Genomic DNA, 19,783 nt, shown 5'->3' on the forward strand with positions numbered 1-19,783 from the left:
AGTTTAATAGTTTAATAGTTTAATAGGGTAATAGTTTAATAGTTTAATAGTTTAATAGTTTAATAGTTTAATAGGGTAATAGTTTAATAGTTTAATAGTTTAATAGTTTAATAGTTTAATAGGGTAATAGTTTAATAGTTTAATAGGGTAATAGTTTAATAGTTTAATAGTTTAATAGTTTAATAGTTGTATAGGGTAATAGTTTAATAGTTGTATAGGGTAATAGTTTAATAGGGTAATAGTGTAATAGGGTAATAGTTTAATAGTTTAATAGTTTAATAGTTTAATAGGGTAATAGGGTAATAGTTTAATAGGGTAATAGTTTAATAGTTTAATAGTTTAATAGTTTAATAGTTTAATAGGGTAATAGTTTAATAGTTTAATAGTTTAATAGTTTAATAGTTTAATAGTTTAATAGGGTAATAGTTTAATAGGGTAATAGTTTAATAGTTTAATAGTGTAATAGGGTAATAGTTTAATAGTTTAATAGTTTAATAGTTTAATAGGGTAATAGTTTAATAGGGTAATAGTTTAATAGTTTAATAGTTTAATAGTTTAATAGTTTAATAGTTTAATAGTTTAATAGGGTAATAGTTTAATAGTTTAATAGGGTAATAGTTTAATAGTTTAATAGGGTAATAGTTTAATAGGGTAATAGTTTAATAGGGTAATAGTTTAATAGGGTAATAGTTTAATAGTTTAATAGTTTAATAGTTTAATAGTTTAATAGTTTAATAGTTTAATAGTTTAATAGTTTAATAGGGTAATAGTTTAATAGTTTAATAGTTTAATAGTTTAATAGTTTAATTGGGTAATAGTTTAATAGTTTAATAGTTTAATAGTTTAATAGGGTAATAGTTTAATAGTTTAATAGTTTAATAGTTTAATAGTTTAATAGTTTAATAGTTTAATAGGGTAATAGTTTAATAGTTTAATAGTTTAATAGTTTAATAGTTTAATAGTTTAATTGGGTAATAGTTTAATAGTTTAATAGTGTAATAGTTTAATAGTTTAATAGTTTAATAGTTTAATAGTTTAATAGGGTAATAGTTTAATAGTTTAATAGGGTAATAGTTTAATAGTTTAATAGTTTAATAGGGTAATAGTTTAATAGGGTAATAGTTTAATAGGGTAATAGTTTAATAGTTTAATAGTTTAATAGGGTAATAGTTTAATAGGGTAATAGTTTAATAGGGTAATAGTTTAATAGTTTAATAGTTTAATAGGGTAATAGTTTAATAGGGTAATAGTTTAATAGTTTAATAGTTTAATAGTTTAATAGGGTAATAGTTTAATAGTTTAATAGTTTAATAGGGTAATAGTTTAATAGGGTAATAGTTTAATAGGGTAATAGTTTAATAGGGTAATAGTTTAATAGGGTAATAGTTTAATAGTTTAATAGGGTAATAGTTTAATAGTTTAATAGTTTAATAGTTTAATAGTTTAATAGTTTAATAGGGTAATAGTTTAATAGTTTAATAGGGTAATAGTTTAATAGTTTAATAGTTTAATAGGGTAATAGTTTAATAGGGTAATAGTTTAATAGGGTAATAGTTTAATAGTTTAATAGTTTAATAGGGTAATAGTTTAATAGGGTAATAGTTTAATAGGGTAATAGTTTAATAGTTTAATAGTTTAATAGTTTAATAGTTTAATAGTTTAATAGTTTAATAGGGTAATAGTTTAATAGTTTAATAGGGTAATAGTTTAATAGTTTAATAGTGTAATAGTTTAATAGTTTAATAGTTTAATAGTTTAATAGTTTAATAGGGTAATAGTTTAATAGTTTAATAGTTTAATAGGGTAATAGTTTAATAGGGTAATAGTTTAATAGTTTAATAGTTTAATAGTTTAATAGTTTAATAGTTTAATAGTTTAATAGTTTAATAGGGTAATAGTTTAATAGTTTAATAGTTTAATAGTTTAATAGTTTAATAGTTTAATAGTTTAATAGTTTAATAGTTTAATAGGGTAATAGTTTAATAGTTTAATAGTGTAATAGTTTAATAGGGTAATAGGGTAATAGTTTAATAGTTTAATAGTTTAATAGTGTAATAGGGTAATAGTTTAATAGTTTAATAGGGTAATAGTTTAATAGTTTAATAGTTTAATAGGGTAATAGTTTAATAGTTTAATAGTTTAATAGTTTAATAGTTTAATAGGGTAATAGTTTAATAGTTTAATAGGGTAATAGTTTAATAGTTTAATAGTTTAATAGTTTAATAGGGTAATAGTTTAATAGTTTAATAGTTTAATAGTTTAATAGTTTAATAGTTTAATAGTTTAATAGGGTAATAGTTTAATAGTTTAATAGTTTAATAGTTTAATAGGGTAATAGTTTAATAGTTTAATAGTTTAATAGTTTAATAGTTTAATAGTTTAATAGTTTAATAGGGTAATAGTTTAATAGTTTAATAGTTTAATAGTTTAATAGGGTAATAGTTTAATAGTTTAATAGTTTAATAGTTTAATAGGGTAATAGTTTAATAGTTTAATAGTTTAATAGTTTAATAGTTTAATAGTGTAATAGTTTAATAGTTTAATAGTTTAATAGTGTAATAGTTTAATAGTTTAATAGTTTAATAGTTTAATAGTTGTATAGTTTAATAGTTTAATAGTTTAATAGGGTAATAGTTTAATAGTTTAATAGTTTAATAGTTTAATAGGGTAATAGTGTAATAGGGTAATAGTTTAATAGGGTAATAGTTTAATAGTTTAATAGGGTAATAGTTTAATAGTTTAATAGGGTAATAGTGTAATAGGGTAATAGTTTAATAGTTTAATAGTTTAATAGTTTAATAGGGTAATAGTTTAATAGGGTAATAGTTTAATAGTTTAATAGGGTAATAGTTTAATAGGGTAATAGTTTAATAGTTTAATAGTTTAATAGGGTAATAGTTTAATAGGGTAATAGTTTAATAGTTTAATAGGGTAATAGTTTAATAGGGTAATAGTTTAATAGTTCAATAGGGTAATAGTTTAATAGGGTAATAGTTTAATAGGGTAATAGTTTAATAGTTTAATAGGGTAATAGTTTAATTGGGTAATAGTTTAATAGGGTAATAGTTTAATAGTTTAATAGGGTAATAGTTTAATAGTTTAATAGTTCAATAGGGTAATAGTTTAATAGGGTAATAGTTTAATAGGGTAATAGTTTAATAGGGTAATAGTTTAATAGGGTAATAGTTTAATAGTTTAATAGTTTAATAGTTTAATAGTTTAATAGGGTAATAGTTTAATAGGGTAATAGTTTAATAGTTTAATAGTTTAATAGTTTAATAGGGTAATAGTTTAATAGTTTAATAGTTTAATAGGGTAATAGTTTAATAGGGTAATAGTTTAATAGGGTAATAGTTTAATAGTTTAATAGGGTAATAGTTTAATAGTTTAATAGTTTAATAGTTTAATAGTTTAATAGGGTAATAGGGTAATAGTTTAATAGTTTAATAGTTTAATAGTTTAATAGTTTAATAGGGTAATAGGGTAATAGTTTAATAGGGTAATAGTTTAATAGTTTAATAGGGTAATAGTTTAATAGGGTAATAGTTTAATAGGGTAATAGTTTAATAGTTTAATAGGGTAATAGTTTAATAGGGTAATAGTTTAATAGTTTAATAGTTTAATAGTTTAATAGTTTAATAGTTTAATAGGGTAATAGGGTAATAGTTTAATAGGGTAATAGTTTAATAGTTTAATAGTTTAATAGTTTAATAGTTTAATAGGGTAATAGTTTAATAGTTTAATAGTTTAATAGGGTAATAGTTTAATAGTTTAATAGTTTAATAGTGTAATAGTTTAATAGTTTAATAGTTTAATAGGGTAATAGTTTAATAGTTTAATAGGGTAATAGTTTAATAGGGTAATAGTTTAATAGTTTAATAGTTTAATAGGGTAATAGTTTAATAGTTTAATAGTTTAATAGTTTAATAGTTTAATAGGGTAATAGTTTAATAGGGTAATAGATTAATAGTTTAATAGTTTAATAGATTAATAGTTTAATAGGGTAATAGTTTAATAGGGTAATAGTTTAATAGTTTAATAGTTTAATAGTTTAATAGGGTAATAGTTTAATAGTTTAATAGTTTAATAGGGTAATAGTTTAATAGTTTAATAGTTTAATAGGGTAATAGTTTAATAGTTTAATAGTTTAATAGTTTAATAGTTTAATAGTTTAATAGTTTAATAGTTTAATAGTTTAATAGGGTAATAGTTTAATAGGGTAATAGTTTAATAGTTTAATAGTTTAATAGTTTAATAGGGTAATAGTTTAATAGTTTAATAGTTTAATAGTTTAATAGGGTAATAGAGAGAGAGCAACAGATAGAGAGAGAGACAGAGAGAGAAAGAGAGAGAGAGCAACAGAGAGAGATATAGAGAGAGAGAGCAACAGAGAGAGAGCAACAGAGAGAGCAACAGAGAGAGCAACAGAGAGAGCAACAGTGAGAGATAGAGAGAGAGAGAGCAACAGAGAGAGAGCAACAGAGAGAGCAAAAGAGAGAGAGCAACAGAGAGAGATATATATAGAGAGAGAGAGCAACAGAGAGAGAGAGTAACAGAGAGAGCAACAGAGAGAGAGCAACAGAGAGGGCAACAGAGAGAGCAACAGTGATAGATAGAGAGAGAGAGCAACAGAGAGAGCAACAGAGAGATCAACAGAGAGAGCAACAGTGATAGATAGAGAGAGAGAGCAACAGAGAGAGCAACAGAGAGAGCAACAGAGAGAGATAGATAGAGAGAGAGAGCAACAGAGAGAGCAACAGAGAGAGCAACAGAGAGAGCAACAGAGAGAGATAGATAGAGAGAGAGAGCAACAGAGAGAGATAGAGAGAGAGATAGAGAGAGAGATAGAGAGAGAGAGAGAGAGAGAGACAGAGACAGATAGAGTGGGAGGGGCAGAGACAGAGAGAGTGGGAGGGGCAGAGACAGAGAGAGTGGGAGGGGCAGAGACAGAGAGAGTGGGAGGGGCACACACAGAGAGAGTGGGAGGGGCAGAGACAGACAGGCTTGCTGAGTGGAACTGTACGGTCACTGCTGCTGCCGCTGGATGTATTGGACTGAGAGAATGTGTAAGCAGCTTAGCTGTGTGACAGGCATAGTACTGGCCGGAGCGATGAGGTTGTGAGGGTAGGTGTGTGGTGGTTCTCAGGCTGGAACTGTCTCAGTGTGTTATTGTGTAGCTGGAACTGTGTCAGTGTGTTGGTGTGTAGCTGGAACTGTGTCAGTGTGTAGCTGGAACTGTGTCAGTGTGTTGGTGTGTAGCTGGAACTGTGTCAGTGTGTTGGTGTGTAGCTGGAACTGTGTCAGTGTGTTATTGTGTAGCTGGAACTGTGTCAGTGTGTTGGTGTGTAGCTGGAACTGTGTCAGTGTGTTGGTGTGTAGCTGGAACTGTGTCAGTGTGTAGCTGGAACTGTGTCAGTGTGTTATTGTCTAGCTGGAACTGTGTCAGTGTGTAGCTGGAACTGTGTCAGTGTGTTGGTGTGTAGTTAGAACTGTGTCAGGGTGTTATTGTGTAGCTGGAACTGTGTCAGTGTGTCAGTGTGTAGCTGGAACTGTGTCAGTGTGTAGCTGGAACTGTGTCAGTGTGTTGGTGTGTAGTTAGAACTGTGTCAGTGTGTTGGTGTGTAGTTAGAACTGTGTCAGTGTGTCAGTGTGTAGCTGGAGCTGTGGGAATGTGTGTCTGTTTACTAGGGTGATGTGGAGTGTGAGTGTATGAGTGAGTCTCTAGCCAGATTTAGAGCAACACGAATGTGTATTTAGCGAAAACAGGGAAGGCATGACAGAGCATGAGATTGAGTGTATGAGTGAGTTTTTCCAGTAGTGTGTGTATGCTAAACTGTTTGTGACTGTGTGTGAGTTTCAGGACCAGGGGGGTGTGAGTTTCAGGACCAGGGGGGTGTGAGTTCCAGGACCAGGGGGTGTGAGTTTCAGGACCAGGGGGTGTGAGTTTCAGGACCAGGGGGTGTGAGTTCCAGGACCAGGGGGTGTGAGTTTCAGGACCAGGGGGGTGTGAGTTTCAGGACCAGGGGGGTGTGAGTTCCAGGACCAGGGGGGTGTGAGTTCCAGGACCAGGGGGGTGTGAGCTTTTGAAGAGGGACTATCCAGATGTTGCCTTTTGGGACACCTCCTTCACCTGGACTCTAGACCCCATGTAGGGGGGGTGAGGATTACCCCGGATTCCTTCACCATGGGGAACAGCGTCCACAAGAACAAGAAGAGGGTCCCTGAATCCCGCAACGGACCCTCTTCACACCTCAACCCTGACCCCCGCTCAGGCTCTAAACCTGGCCCTAACCCCAGCCCCCGCTCAGGCTCTAAACCTGGCCCTAACCCCAGCCCCCGCTCAGGGAATACCAAATCCTTCTGGCACTTTGGGCGGGTGGATAAACTCAAAACAGGTAGGATCAGAGCTGGATGATCAGTGGGAATGTTTTTGGTGGATTGAATTGAATTTCAGCAGTCTGTGATGTCAGCAGCATGATGTCATCTGTCTTCTAGATCTTCCTGGAGATGGTTCTATATTCCAATGTGTAAACGGTCATTATCTCTGGTCGTAGTAACGATGGTGTCAAAAGCATGAACACCTGTTACCTTGTGGAGAGGAGGGGCAAGCTTACTGTGGAACAATATGAGGTAGCAGAAGTTACTGACGTTGATGTGAGTGTTTCTCATTCAGACAGATGAATCAGACTGTTCTAGTGGGCTGTTTCTCACTCAGACAGATGTATCTGACTGTTCTGGTGGGCTGTTTAACATGCAGACAGATGTATCTGACTGTTCTGGTGGGCTGTTTCTCATTCAGACAGATGTATCTGACTGTTCTGGTGGGCTGTGTGTGTGTGTGTCTGTGTCTGTGTCTGTGTCTGTGTCTGTGTGTGTGTGTGTGTGTGTGTGTGTGTGTGTGTGTGTGTGTGTGTGTGTGTGTGTGTGTGTAAGTGTGTGTGTGTGTGTGTGTGTGTGTGTGTGTGTGTGTGTGTGTGTGTGTGTGTGTGTGTGTGTGTGTGTGTGTGTGTGTGTGGGTGGGTTTACCTTGTAGCCTAGGTGTGTCTATCTGGAGTGGAAAACTCTGCTAAATATGGCCCTGTGCTGATAAGTTTAATGTGAACCCTCTGAACACTCTTTCCCTATAGTTAAACCCCAAATACATTCACCTTCCACAACACTGCACTTTTCACAACCTTTCCCTTCTGATTCTGTTATCTGAACACATGTACAGATGTAGGAACTTAATTTGATCACTAATTTCGTTGCTGAGAATTAAATTCAAGCTTGTAGTGTATTCAAAGTTTAAAAAGGTTTCTAAAGTTTTTTATTTTTTATTTCCCTTAACCAAAACTGCATCGACCCCCACAAAAAAAATACATTCATTTTACGTGGATTACGTACTAATTCACATTTCCTTCTGCTGCAAAGATTATTTTCCAGCTGCAGCAAATTGGCTCAAATTAAGATCCTACATCTGCATGTAGGAGAGTCTCTCTACATGTGGAATGAATCCATGTATTTTAAGACCCAATGTTTTCCTGGAATGTTCTTACAATATTCAACCTCTGATGGAATGTCTTGTCTGTTGATCCAGGATGCTGATGGTTTCCATGGTAATAAATCAACTTTTTTATTTTTATTACCATATAAGGCTATCTTCTTGTATACCACCCCTTACCTTGTCACAACACAACCGATTAGCTCAAATGCATTTATTAAAGAAAGAAAGAAATTCCAAAAGCCAAGAGTGTGCAATGCTGTTATCAAAAGGCAAAGGTTGGCTACTTTGAAGAATCTCAAATGTAGTTTAACACCTTTTTTTGGTTACTACATGATTCCATATGTGTTATTTCATAGTTTTGCTGTCTTCACTTTTATTCTACAATGTAGAAAATAGTAAATAAAATAAGGAAAAACCCTTGAATGAGTAGTTGTGTCCAAACTATTGACTGGTTCGGTACATAATTACTTTGTTTACCAATAATTGAGAACTTGTTCTCAACTTGCTTACCTGGTTAAATAAAGGTGAAATAAAATAATACTCATGTCATGTCATCTTGCCTGTAGGCCAACACTGTCTTGTAAAGTTAAGCCAGGTGTCACCATTATGGTACATTGGATCATTATGGTACATTGGATCATTTAATCAACACATCGTGATCCCACATTTCTTCCATTTTCTATCTAGAGTACTGTCAGCACAGTTGATGAGTACCTTATCTTATGAGTATCTTATCCTTTGAGTATCTTATCTTATGAGTATCTTATGAGGATCTTATCCTTTGAGGATCTTATGAGTATCTTATCTTATGAGTATCTTATCCTTTGAGTATCTTATCTTATGAGTATCTTATCTTGTGAGTATCTTATATTGTGAGTATCTTATCTTATCAGGATCTTATCCTTTGAGGATCTTATCTTATGAGTATCTTATATTTTATCTTATGAGTATCTTATCTTGTGAGTATCTTATCTTGTATCTTATGAGTATCTTATCTTGTATCTTATGAGTATCTTATCTTGTGAGTATCTTATCTTGTATCTTATGAGTATCTTATCTTGTGAGTATCTTATCTTATGAGTATCTTATCTTATGAGTATCTTATCTTATGAGTATCTTATCTTGTATCTTATGAGTATCTTATCTTGTGAGTATCTTATCTTATGAGTATCTTATCTTGTATCTTATGAGTATCTTATCTTGTATCTTATGAGTATCTTATCTTGTGAGTATCTTATGAGTATCTTATCTTGTGAGTATCTTATCTTATGAGTATCTTATCTTGTGAGTATCTTATCGTATGAGTATATTATCCTATGAGTATCTTATGAGTATCTTATCTTATGAGTATATTATATTGTGAGTACATTATCTTATGAGTATCTTATCTTGTATCTCATGAGTATCTTATCTTATGAGTATCTTAGCCTATGAGTATTTTATGAGTATCTTATCCTATGAGTATCTTATGAGTATATTATCCTATGAGTATCTTATCTTATGAGTATATTATGTTATGAGTATCTTATCTTGTATCTTATGAGTACCTTATCTTATGTGTATCTTACCTCTACTTACCTCTTCCACAGTCCTGTGTCTTTATGGGCCTAGAGTCCCGACGTCCTGTCCTGTGTCTTTATGGATCTAGAGTCCTGACCTCCTGTCCTGTGTCTTTATGGACCTAGAGTGCTGGCATCCTGTCCTGTGTCTTTATGGACCTAGAGTGCTGGCATCCTGTCCTGTGTCTTTATGGACCTAGAGTGCTGGCATCCTGTCCTGTGTCTTTATGGACCTAGAGTGCTGGCATCCTGTCCTGTGTCTTTATGGACCTAGAGTGCTGGCATCCTGTCCTGTGTCTTTATGGACCTAGAGTGCTGGCATCCTGTCCTGTGTCTTTATGGACCTAGAGTGCTGGCATCCTGTCCTGTGTCTTTATGGACCTAGAGTGCTGGCATCCTGTCCTGTGTCTTTATGGACCTAGAGTACTGGCATCCTGTCCTGTGTCTTTATGGATCTAGAGTGCAGGCATCCTGTCCTGTGTCTTTATGGACCTAGAGTGCTGGCATCCTGTCCTGCGTCTTTATGGACCTAGAGTGCTGGCATCCTGTCCTGTGTCTTTATGGACCTAGAGTGCTGGCATCCTGTCCTGTGTCTTTATGGACCTAGAGTGCTGGCATCCTGTCCTGTGTCTTTATGGACCTAGAGTGCTGGCATCCTGTCCTGTGTCTTTATGGACCTAGAGTGCTGGCATCCTGTCCTGTGTCTTTATGGACCTAGAGTGCTGGCATCCTGTCCTGCGTCTTTATGGACCTAGAGTGCTGGCATCCTGTCCTGTGTCTTTATGGACCTAGAGTGCTGGCATCCTGTCCTGTGTCTTTATGGACCTAGAGTGCTGGCATCCTGTCCTGTGTCTTTATGGACCTAGAGTGCTGGCATCCTGTCCTGTGTCTTTATGGACCTAGAGTGCTGGCATCCTGTCCTGTGTCTTTATGGACCTAGAGTGCTGGCATCCTGTCCTGTGTCTTTATGGACCTAGAGTGCTGGCATCCTGTCCTGTGTCTAACACTGTGTTGTTTAAATAGATTTGATTAAAGAGGAGAAGCTTTGTTTACGATGGAGACTTTGTTCATTGGCTGTGGCTAAAGGGATTTTATTTTGGGAGAGAAAATGTGCTTATTATGGTTTTAGTTAAGTTTCACAACGAGATGGCAGTGCTTAGTACAATGGTACTCGATGCAGTTGGCTACACATACACGTGTATACACACACACACACACACACACACACACACACACACACACACACACACACACACACACACACACACACACACACGATGATCCTCCTAGTGCTTCCAGGTGCTTTTTTAGCAAACTAGAGTCAACGTTTTGGACGAGATGTGTCCCATCATGTCTAGGCGAAAACCGAACACTGCATTCCACAGTAAGAACCTCATACCAACGGTCAAGCATGGTGGTGGTAGTGTGATGGTTTGAGGTCAGCATGGTGGTGGTAGTGTGATGGTTTGGAGATGCTTCGCTGCCTCAGGACCTGGACGACTTGCCTTAATAGAAGGAACCATGAATTCTGCTCTGTATCAAAGAATTGTACAGGAGAATGTCAGGCCATCTGTTTGTGAGCTGAAGCACAGCTGGGTCATGCAGCAAGACAATGATCCAAAACACACAATCAAGTCTACATGAAAATGGCTAAAACGCAACACATTTGGAATGGCCTATTCAAAGTCTAGACCTAATCCCAAATGAGATGCTGTGGCAGGACTTGAAACGAGCAGTTCATGCTTGAAAACCCACAAATGTCACTGAGTTACAGCAGTTCTGCGTGGAAGAGGGGGCCAAAATTCCTCCACAGTGACGTGAGAGACTGATCAACAACTACAGGAAGTTGTTGGTTGGAGTCATTGCAGCTAAAGGTGGACTGATCAACAACTACAGGAAGTGGTTGGTTGGAGTCATTGCAGCTAAAGGTGGACTGATCAACTACAGGAAGTGGTTGGTTGGAGTCATTGCAGCTAAAGGTGGACTAATCAACAACTACAGGAAGTGGTTGGTTGGAGTCATTGCAGGTAAAGGTGGACTGATCAACTACAGGAAGTGGTTGGTTGGAGTCACTGCAGCTAAAGGTGGACTGATCAACTACAGGAAGTGGTTGGTTGGAGTCACTGCAGCTAAAGGTGCACTGATCAACAACTACAGGAAGTGGTTGGTTGGAGTCACTGCAGCTAAAGGTGGACTGATCAACTACAGGAAGTGGTTGGTTGGAGTCAGTGCAGCTAAAGGAAGTGGTTGGTTGGAGTCATTGCAGCTAAAGGTGGACTGATCAACTACAGGAAGTGGTTGGTTGGCATCATTGCAGCTAAAGGTGGACTGATCAACTACAGGAAGTGGTTGGTTGGAGTCACTGCAGCTAAAGGTGGACTGATCAACTACAGGAAGTGGTTGGTTGGCATCATTGCAGCTAAAGGTGGACTGATCAACTACAGGAAGTGGTTGGTTGGCATCATTGCAGCTAAAGGTGGACTGATCAACAACTACAGGAAGTGGTTGGTTGGAGTCACTGCAGCTAAAGGTGGACTGATCAACTACAGGAAGTGGTTAGTTGGAGTGATTGCAGCTAAAGGTGGACTGATCAACTACAGGAAGTGGTTAGTTGGAGTGATTGCAGCTAAAGGTGGACTGATCAACTACAGGAAGTGGTTGGTTGGAGTCATTGCAGCTAAAGGTGGACTAATCAACAACTACAGGAAGTGGTTGGTTGGAGTCATTGCAGGTAAAGGTGGACTGATCAACTACAGGAAGTGGTTGGTTGGAGTCACTGCAGCTAAAGGTGGACTGATCAACTACAGGAAGTGGTTGGTTGGAGTCACTGCAGCTAAAGGTGGACTGATCAACAACTACAGGAAGTGGTTGGTTGGAGTCACTGCAGCTAAAGGTGGACTGATCAACTACAGGAAGTGGTTGGTTGGAGTCAGTGCAGCTAAAGGAAGTGGTTGGTTGGAGTCATTGCAGCTAAAGGTGGACTGATCAACTACAGGAAGTGGTTGGTTGGCATCATTGCAGCTAAAGGTGGACTGATCAACTACAGGAAGTGGTTGGTTGGAGTCACTGCAGCTAAAGGTGGACTGATCAACTACAGGAAGTGGTTGGTTGGCATCATTGCAGCTAAAGGTGGACTGATCAACTACAGGAAGTGGTTGGTTGGCATCATTGCAGCTAAAGGTGGACTGATCAACAACTACAGGAAGTGGTTGGTTGGAGTCACTGCAGCTAAAGGTGGACTGATCAACTACAGGAAGTGGTTAGTTGGAGTGATTGCAGCTAAAGGTGGACTGATCAACTACAGGAAGTGGTTAGTTGGAGTGATTGCAGCTAAAGGTGGACTGATCAACTACAGGAAGTGGTTGGTTGGAGTCATTGCAGCTAAAGGTGGACTAATCAACAACTACAGGAAGTGGTTGGTTGGAGTCATTGCAGGTAAAGGTGGACTGATCAACTACAGGAAGTGGTTGGTTGGAGTCACTGCAGCTAAAGGTGGACTGATCAACTACAGGAAGTGGTTGGTTGGAGTCACTGCAGCTAAAGGTGGACTGATCAACAACTACAGGAAGTGGTTGGTTGGAGTCACTGCAGCTAAAGGTGGACTGATCAACTACAGGAAGTGGTTGGTTGGAGTCAGTGCAGCTAAAGGAAGTGGTTGGTTGGAGTCATTGCAGCTAAAGGTGGACTGATCAACTACAGGAAGTGGTTGGTTGGCATCATTGCAGCTAAAGGTGGACTGATCAACTACAGGAAGTGGTTGGTTGGAGTCACTGCAGCTAAAGGTGGACTGATCAACTACAGGAAGTGGTTGGTTGGCATCATTGCAGCTAAAGGTGGACTGATCAACTACAGGAAGTGGTTGGTTGGCATCATTGCAGCTAAAGGTGGACTGATCAACAACTACAGGAAGTGGTTGGTTGGAGTCACTGCAGCTAAAGGTGGACTGATCAACTACAGGAAGTGGTTAGTTGGAGTGATTGCAGCTAAAGGTGGACTGATCAACTACAGGAAGTGGTTAGTTGGAGTGATTGCAGCTAAAGGTGGACTGATCAACTACAGGAAGTGGTTGGTTGGAGTCATTGCAGCTAAAGGTGGACTAATCAACAACTACAGGAAGTGGTTGGTTGGAGTCATTGCAGGTAAAGGTGGACTGATCAACTACAGGAAGTGGTTGGTTGGAGTCACTGCAGCTAAAGGTGGACTGATCAACTACAGGAAGTGGTTGGTTGGAGTCACTGCAGCTAAAGGTGGACAGATCAACAACTACAGGAAGTGGTTGGTTGGAGTCACTGCAGCTAAAGGTGGACTGATCAACTACAGGAAGTGGTTGGTTGGAGTCAGTGCAGCTAAAGGAAGTGGTTGGTTGGAGTCATTGCAGCTAAAGGTGGACTGATCAACTACAGGAAGTGGTTGGTTGGCATCATTGCAGCTAAAGGTGGACTGATCAACTACAGGAAGTGGTTGGTTGGAGTCACTGCAGCTAAAGGTGGACTGATCAACTACAGGAAGTGGTTGGTTGGCATCATTGCAGCTAAAGGTGGACTGATCAACTACAGGAAGTGGTTGGTTGGCATCATTGCAGCTAAAGGTGGACTGATCAACAACTACAGGAAGTGGTTGGTTGGAGTCACTGCAGCTAAAGGTGGACTGATCAACTACAGGAAGTGGTTAGTTGGAGTGATTGCAGCTAAAGGTGGACTGATCAACTACAGGAAGTGGTTAGTTGGAGTGATTGCAGCTAAAGGTGGACTGATCAACTACAGGAAGTGGTTGGTTGGAGTCATTGCAGGTAAAGGTGGACTGATCAACTACAGGAAGTGGTTGGTTGGAGTCACTGCAGCTAAAGGTGGACTGATCAACTACAGGAAGTGGTTGGTTGGAGTCACTGCAGCTAAAGGTGCACTGATCAACAACTACAGGAAGTGGTTGGTTGGAGTCACTGCAGCTAAAGGTGGACTGATCAACTACAGGAAGTGGTTGGTTGGAGTCAGTGCAGCTAAAGGAAGTGGTTGGTTGGAGTCATTGCAGCTAAAGGTGGACTGATCAACTACAGGAAGTGGTTGGTTGGCATCATTGCAGCTAAAGGTGGACTGATCAACTACAGGAAGTGGTTGGTTGGAGTCACTGCAGCTAAAGGTGGACTGATCAACTACAGGAAGTGGTTGGTTGGCATCATTGCAGCTAAAGGTGGACTGATCAACTACAGGAAGTGGTTGGTTGGCATCATTGCAGCTAAAGGTGGACTGATCAACAACTACAGGAAGTGGTTGGTTGGAGTCACTGCAGCTAAAGGTGGACTGATCAACTACAGGAAGTGGTTAGTTGGAGTGATTGCAGCTAAAGGTGGACTGATCAACTACAGGAAGTGGTTAGTTGGAGTGATTGCAGCTAAAGGTGGACTGATCAACAACTACAGGAAGTGGTTGGTTGGAGTCACTGCAGCTAAAGGTGGACTGATCAACTACAGGAAGTGGTTAGTTGGAGTGATTGCAGCTAAAGGTGGACTGATCAACTACAGGAAGTGGTTAGTTGGAGTGATTGCAGCTAAAGGTGGACTAATCAACAACTACAGGAAGTGGTTGGTTGGAGTCATTGCAGGTAAAGGTGGACTGATCAACTACAGGAAGTGGTTGGTTGGAGTCACTGCAGCTAAAGGTGGACTGATCAACTACAGGAAGTGGTTGGTTGGAGTCACTGCAGCTAAAGGTGGACTGATCAACAACTACAGGAAGTGGTTGGTTGGAGTCACTGCAGCTAAAGGTGGACTGATCAACTACAGGAAGTGGTGGTTGGTTGGCTAAAGGAAGTGGTTGGTTGGAGTCATTGCAGCTAAAGGTGGACTGATCAACTACAGGAAGTGGTTGGTTGGCATCATTGCAGCTAAAGGTGGACTGATCAACTACAGGGAAGTGGTTGGTTGGCATCAGGAATTGCATCATTAAGCTAAAGGTGGACTGATCAACTACAGGAAGTGGTTGGTTGGCATCATTGCAGCTAAAGGTGGACTGATCAACAACTACAGGAAGTGGTTGGTTGGAGTCACTGCAGCTAAAGGTGGACTGATCAACTACAGGAAGTGGTTAGTTGGAGTGATTGCAGCTAAAGGTGGACTGATCAACTACAGGAAGTGGTTAGTTGGAGTGATTGCAGCTAAAGGTGGACTGATCAACTACAGGAAGTGGTTGGTTGGAGTCATTGCAGCTAAAGGTGGACTAATCAACAACTACAGGAAGTGGTTGGTTGGAGTCATTGCAGGTAAAGGTGGACTGATCAACTACAGGAAGTGGTTGGTTGGAGTCACTGCAGCTAAAGGTGGACTGATCAACTACAGGAAGTGGTTGGTTGGAGTCACTGCAGCTAAAGGAAGTGGTTGGTTGGAGTCATTGCAGCTAAAGGTGGACTGATCAACTACAGGAAGTGGTTGGTTGGCATCATTGCAGCTAAAGGTGGACTGATCAACTACAGGAAGTGGTTGGTTGGAGTCACTGCAGCTAAAGGTGGACTGATCAACTACAGGAAGTGGTTGGTTGGCATCATTGCAGCTAAAGGTGGACTGATCAACTACAGGAAGTGGTTGGTTGGCATCATTGCAGCTAAAGGTGGACTGATCAACAACTACAGGAAGTGGTTGGTTGGAGTCACTGCAGCTAAAGGTGGACTGATCAACTACAGGAAGTGGTTAGTTGGAGTGATTGCAGCTAAAGGTGGACTGATCAACTACAGGAAGTGGTTAGTTGGAGTGATTGCAGCTAAAGGTGGACTGATCAACTACAGGAAGTGGTTAGTTGGAGTCATTGCAGCTAAAGGAAACCACTTATTGAGTATATGGGGGAAATTACTTTTTAAGTTGGAGGCTATATACAGGGTATTACGGTACAGAGTCAATGTGGAGGCTATATACAGGGTATTACGGTACAGAGTCAATGTGGAGGCTATATACAGGGTATTACGGTACAGAGTCAATGTGGAGGCTATATACAGGGTATTACGGTACAGAGTCAATGTGGAGGCTATATACAGGGTGTTACGGTACAGAGTCAATGTGGAGGCTATATACAGGGTATTACGGTACAGAGTCAATGTGGAGGCTATATACAGGGTATTACGGTACAGAGTCAATGTGGAGGCTATATACAGGGTGTTACGGTACAGAGTCAATGTGGAGGTTATATACAGGGTATTACGGTACAGAGTCAATGTGGAGGCTATATACAGGGTATTACGGTACAGAGTCAATGTGGAGGCTATATACAGGGTGTTATGGTACAGAGTCAATGTGGAGGCTATATACAGGGGGTACTGGTACAGAGTCAATGTGGAGGCTATATACAGGGGGTACTGGTACAGTGTCAATGTGGAGGCTATATACAGGGGGTACCGGTACAGAGTCAATGTGGAGGCTATATACAGGGGGTACCGGTACAGAGTCAATGTGGAGGCTATATACAGGGGGTACCGGTACAGAGTCAATGTGGAGGCTATATACAGGGGGTACCGGTAGAGTCAATGTGGAGGCTATATACAGGGTGTTATGGTACAGAGTCAATGTGGAGACTATATACAAGGGGTACAGAGTCAATGTGGAGGCTATATACAGGGGGTACAGAGTCAATGTGGAGGCTATATACAGGGGGTACAGAGTCAATGTGGAGGCTATATACAGGGGGTACAGAGTCAATGTGGAGGCTATATACAGGGGGTACAGAGTCAATGTGGAGGCTATATACAGGGTGTTATGGTACAGAGTCAATGTGGAGACTATATACAGGGGGTACAGAGTCAATGTGGAGGCTATATACAGGGGGTACAGAGTCAATGTGGAGGCTATATACAGGGGGTACAGAGTCAATGTGGAGGCTATATACAGGGGGTACAGAGTCAATGTGGAGGCTATATACAGGGGGTACAGAGTCAATGTGGAGGCTATATACAGGGTGTTATGGTACAGAGTCAATGTGGAGGCTATATACAGGGTGTTATGGTACAGAGTCAATGTGGAGACTATATACAGGGGGTACAGAGTCAATGTGGAGGCTATATACAGGGGGTACAGAGTCAATGTGGAGGCTATATACAGGGGGTACAGAGTCAATGTGGAGGCTATATACAGGGTGTTACGGTAGAGAGTCAATGTGGAGGCTATATACAGGGGGTACCGGTACAGAGTCAATGTGGATGCTATATACAGGGGGTACCGGTACAGAGTCAATGTGGAGGCTATATACAGGGGGTACCGGTACAGAGTCAATGTGGAGGCTATATACAGGGGGTACCGGTACAGAGTCAATGTGGAGGCTATATACAGGGGTACCGGTACAGAGTCAATGTGGAGGCTATATACAGGGGGTACCGGTACAGAGTCAATGTGGAGGCTATATACAGGGGGTACCGGTACAGAGTCAATGTGGAGGCTATATACAGGGGGTACCGGTACAGAGTCAATGTGGAGACTATATACAGGGGGTACCGGTACAGAGTCAATGTGGAGGCTATATACAGGGGGTACCGGTACAGAGTCAATGTGGAGGCTATATACAGGGTATTACGGTACAGAGTCAATGTGGAGGCTATATACAGGGGGTACCGGTACAGAGTCAATGTGGAGGCTATATACAGGGGGTACCGGTACAGAGTCAATGTGGAGGCTATATACAGGGTGTTACGGTACAGAGTCAATGTGGAGGCTATATACAGGGGGTACCGGTACAGAGTCAATGTGGAGACTACATACAGGGTGTTACGGTACAGAGTCAATGTGGAGGCTATATACAGGGGGTACCGGTACAGAGTCAATGTGGAGGCTATATACAGGGGGGTACCGGTACAGAGTCAATGTGGAGGTTATATACAGGGGGTACCATACAGAGTCAATGTGGAGGTTATATACAGGGGGTACCGGTACAGAGTCAATGTGGAGGCTATATACAGGGGGGTACCGGTACAGAGTCAATGTGGAGGCTATATACAGGGGGTACCATACAGAGTCAATGTGGGTGCTATATACAGGGGGTACCGGTACAAAGTCAATGTGGAGGCTATATACAGGGGGCACCGGTACAGAGTCAGTGTGGAGGCTATATACAGGGGGCACCGGTACCAAGTCAATGTGGAGGCTATATACAGGGGGTACCGGTACAAAGTCAATGTGGAGGCTATATACAGGGGGTACCGGTACAGAGTCAATGTGGGGGCTATATACAGGGGGTACCGGTACAGAGTCAATGTGGAGGCTATATACAGGGGGTACCGGTACCAAGTCAATGTGGAGGCTATATACAGGGGGGTACCGGTACCAAGTCAATGTGGAGGCTATATACAGGGGGTACCGGTACAGAGTCAATGTGGAGGCTATATACAGGGGGTACCGGTTCAGAGTCAGTGTGGGGGTACAGGTTAGTTGAGGTAATCTGTACATGTAGATGGGACTGACTATGCATAGATAATAAACAGCGAGTAGAAGCAGGGTACATGGGGGGGGGGTCAATGTAAATTGTCCGGTTGCAATTTTCATAAATTGTTCAGCAGTCTAATGGCTTGGGGGGTAGAAGCTGTTGAGGAGCCTTTTGGTCCTAGACTTGGTGCTCTGGCACCGCTAGCCGTGCGGTAGCAGAGAAAACAGGAGTCTCTGACAATTTTATGGGCTTTCCTTTGGCACTGCCTATTAGATACATACCACCCTCTATAGGGCCTTCCTCTGACACCACCTGGTATAGAGGTCCTGGATGGCAGGAAGCTTGGCCCCAGTGATGTACTGGGACGTTCGCACCACCCTCTGTAGCGCCTTACGGCTGCTATACCAGGCGGTGATCCAACCGGTCAGGATGGTGCAGCTGTAAAACATTTTGAGGATCTGTGGACCCGTCTGGGGGCCTGTGACCATCTGGGGGCCTGTGCCATCTGGGGTCCTGTGCCATCTGGGGGCCCGGGCCATCTGGGGGCCTGTGCCATCTGGGGGCCCGTGCCATCTGGGGGCCTGTGCCATCTGGGGGCCCATGCCATCTGGGGGCCCGTGCTTCTGGGGGCCCGTGCCTTCTGGGGGCCCGTGCCATCTGGGGGCCCGTGCCATCTGGGGGCCCATGCATTCTGGGGGCCCATGCCAACATCCAGTACATTAGAAAGGGGGCAAATACTTTTTCACTGCACTGTATACACACACTCTCTCTGTTTCACTTACCTCTCTCTCTCTCTCTCTCACTCACTTATCTCTCTCTCTCACGTACCTCTCTCTCACTCACTTACCTCTCTCACTCACTTACCTCTCTCTCTCTCTCTCACACTCACTTACCTCTCTCTCTCTCACTTACCTCTCTCTCACTTACCTCTCTCTCACTCACTTACCTCTCTCTCTCTCACATACCTCTCTCTCTCACGTACCTCTCTCTCTCTCTCACTTACCCCTCTCTCACTCACCTCTCTCACTCACTTACTTCTCTCTCACTCACTTACCTCTCTCACTCACTTTACCTCTCTCTCTCTCTCTCTCTCTCTCTCACACTCACTTACCTCTCTCTCTCTCACTTACCTCTCTCTCTCTCACGTACCTCTCTCTCTCACTTACCTCTCTCACTCACTTACCTCTCTCACTCACTTACCTCTCTCTCTCTCTCTCTCTCACACTCACTTACCTCTCTCTCTCTCACTTACCTCTCTCTCTCTCTCTCACTCACTTACCTCTCTCTCTCACATTCCTCTCTCTCTCACGTACCTCTCTCTCTCACGTACCTCTCTCTTACTCACTTAC

The 19,783-nt window shown here is 40.5% G+C and overlaps 1 protein-coding gene across 2 annotated transcripts in view; it reads left to right on the top strand.

Moving 5' to 3' along the window:
- LOC115125272 (NHS-like protein 3) overlaps positions 1-19,783 on the top strand; it is a 114,854-nt gene that overhangs the window by 35,353 nt on the left and 59,718 nt on the right. The window contains exon 1 of one of the 2 annotated variants that reach the window (XM_065020138.1): positions 6,017-6,395. The exons of the other annotated variant lie outside the window; for it this stretch is intronic. Coding sequence (XP_064876210.1) covers positions 6,185-6,395 — 211 coding nt within the window. The 5' untranslated portion in view covers positions 6,017-6,184. Of the gene's footprint in view, positions 1-6,016; positions 6,396-19,783 lie in introns of those variants that run through there. 2 annotated transcript variants of the gene reach the window in all.

Source organism: Oncorhynchus nerka, linkage group LG7, assembly GCF_034236695.1.
Source record: "Oncorhynchus nerka isolate Pitt River linkage group LG7, Oner_Uvic_2.0, whole genome shotgun sequence".
NCBI classification, from domain to species: domain Eukaryota; kingdom Metazoa; phylum Chordata; class Actinopteri; order Salmoniformes; family Salmonidae; genus Oncorhynchus; species Oncorhynchus nerka.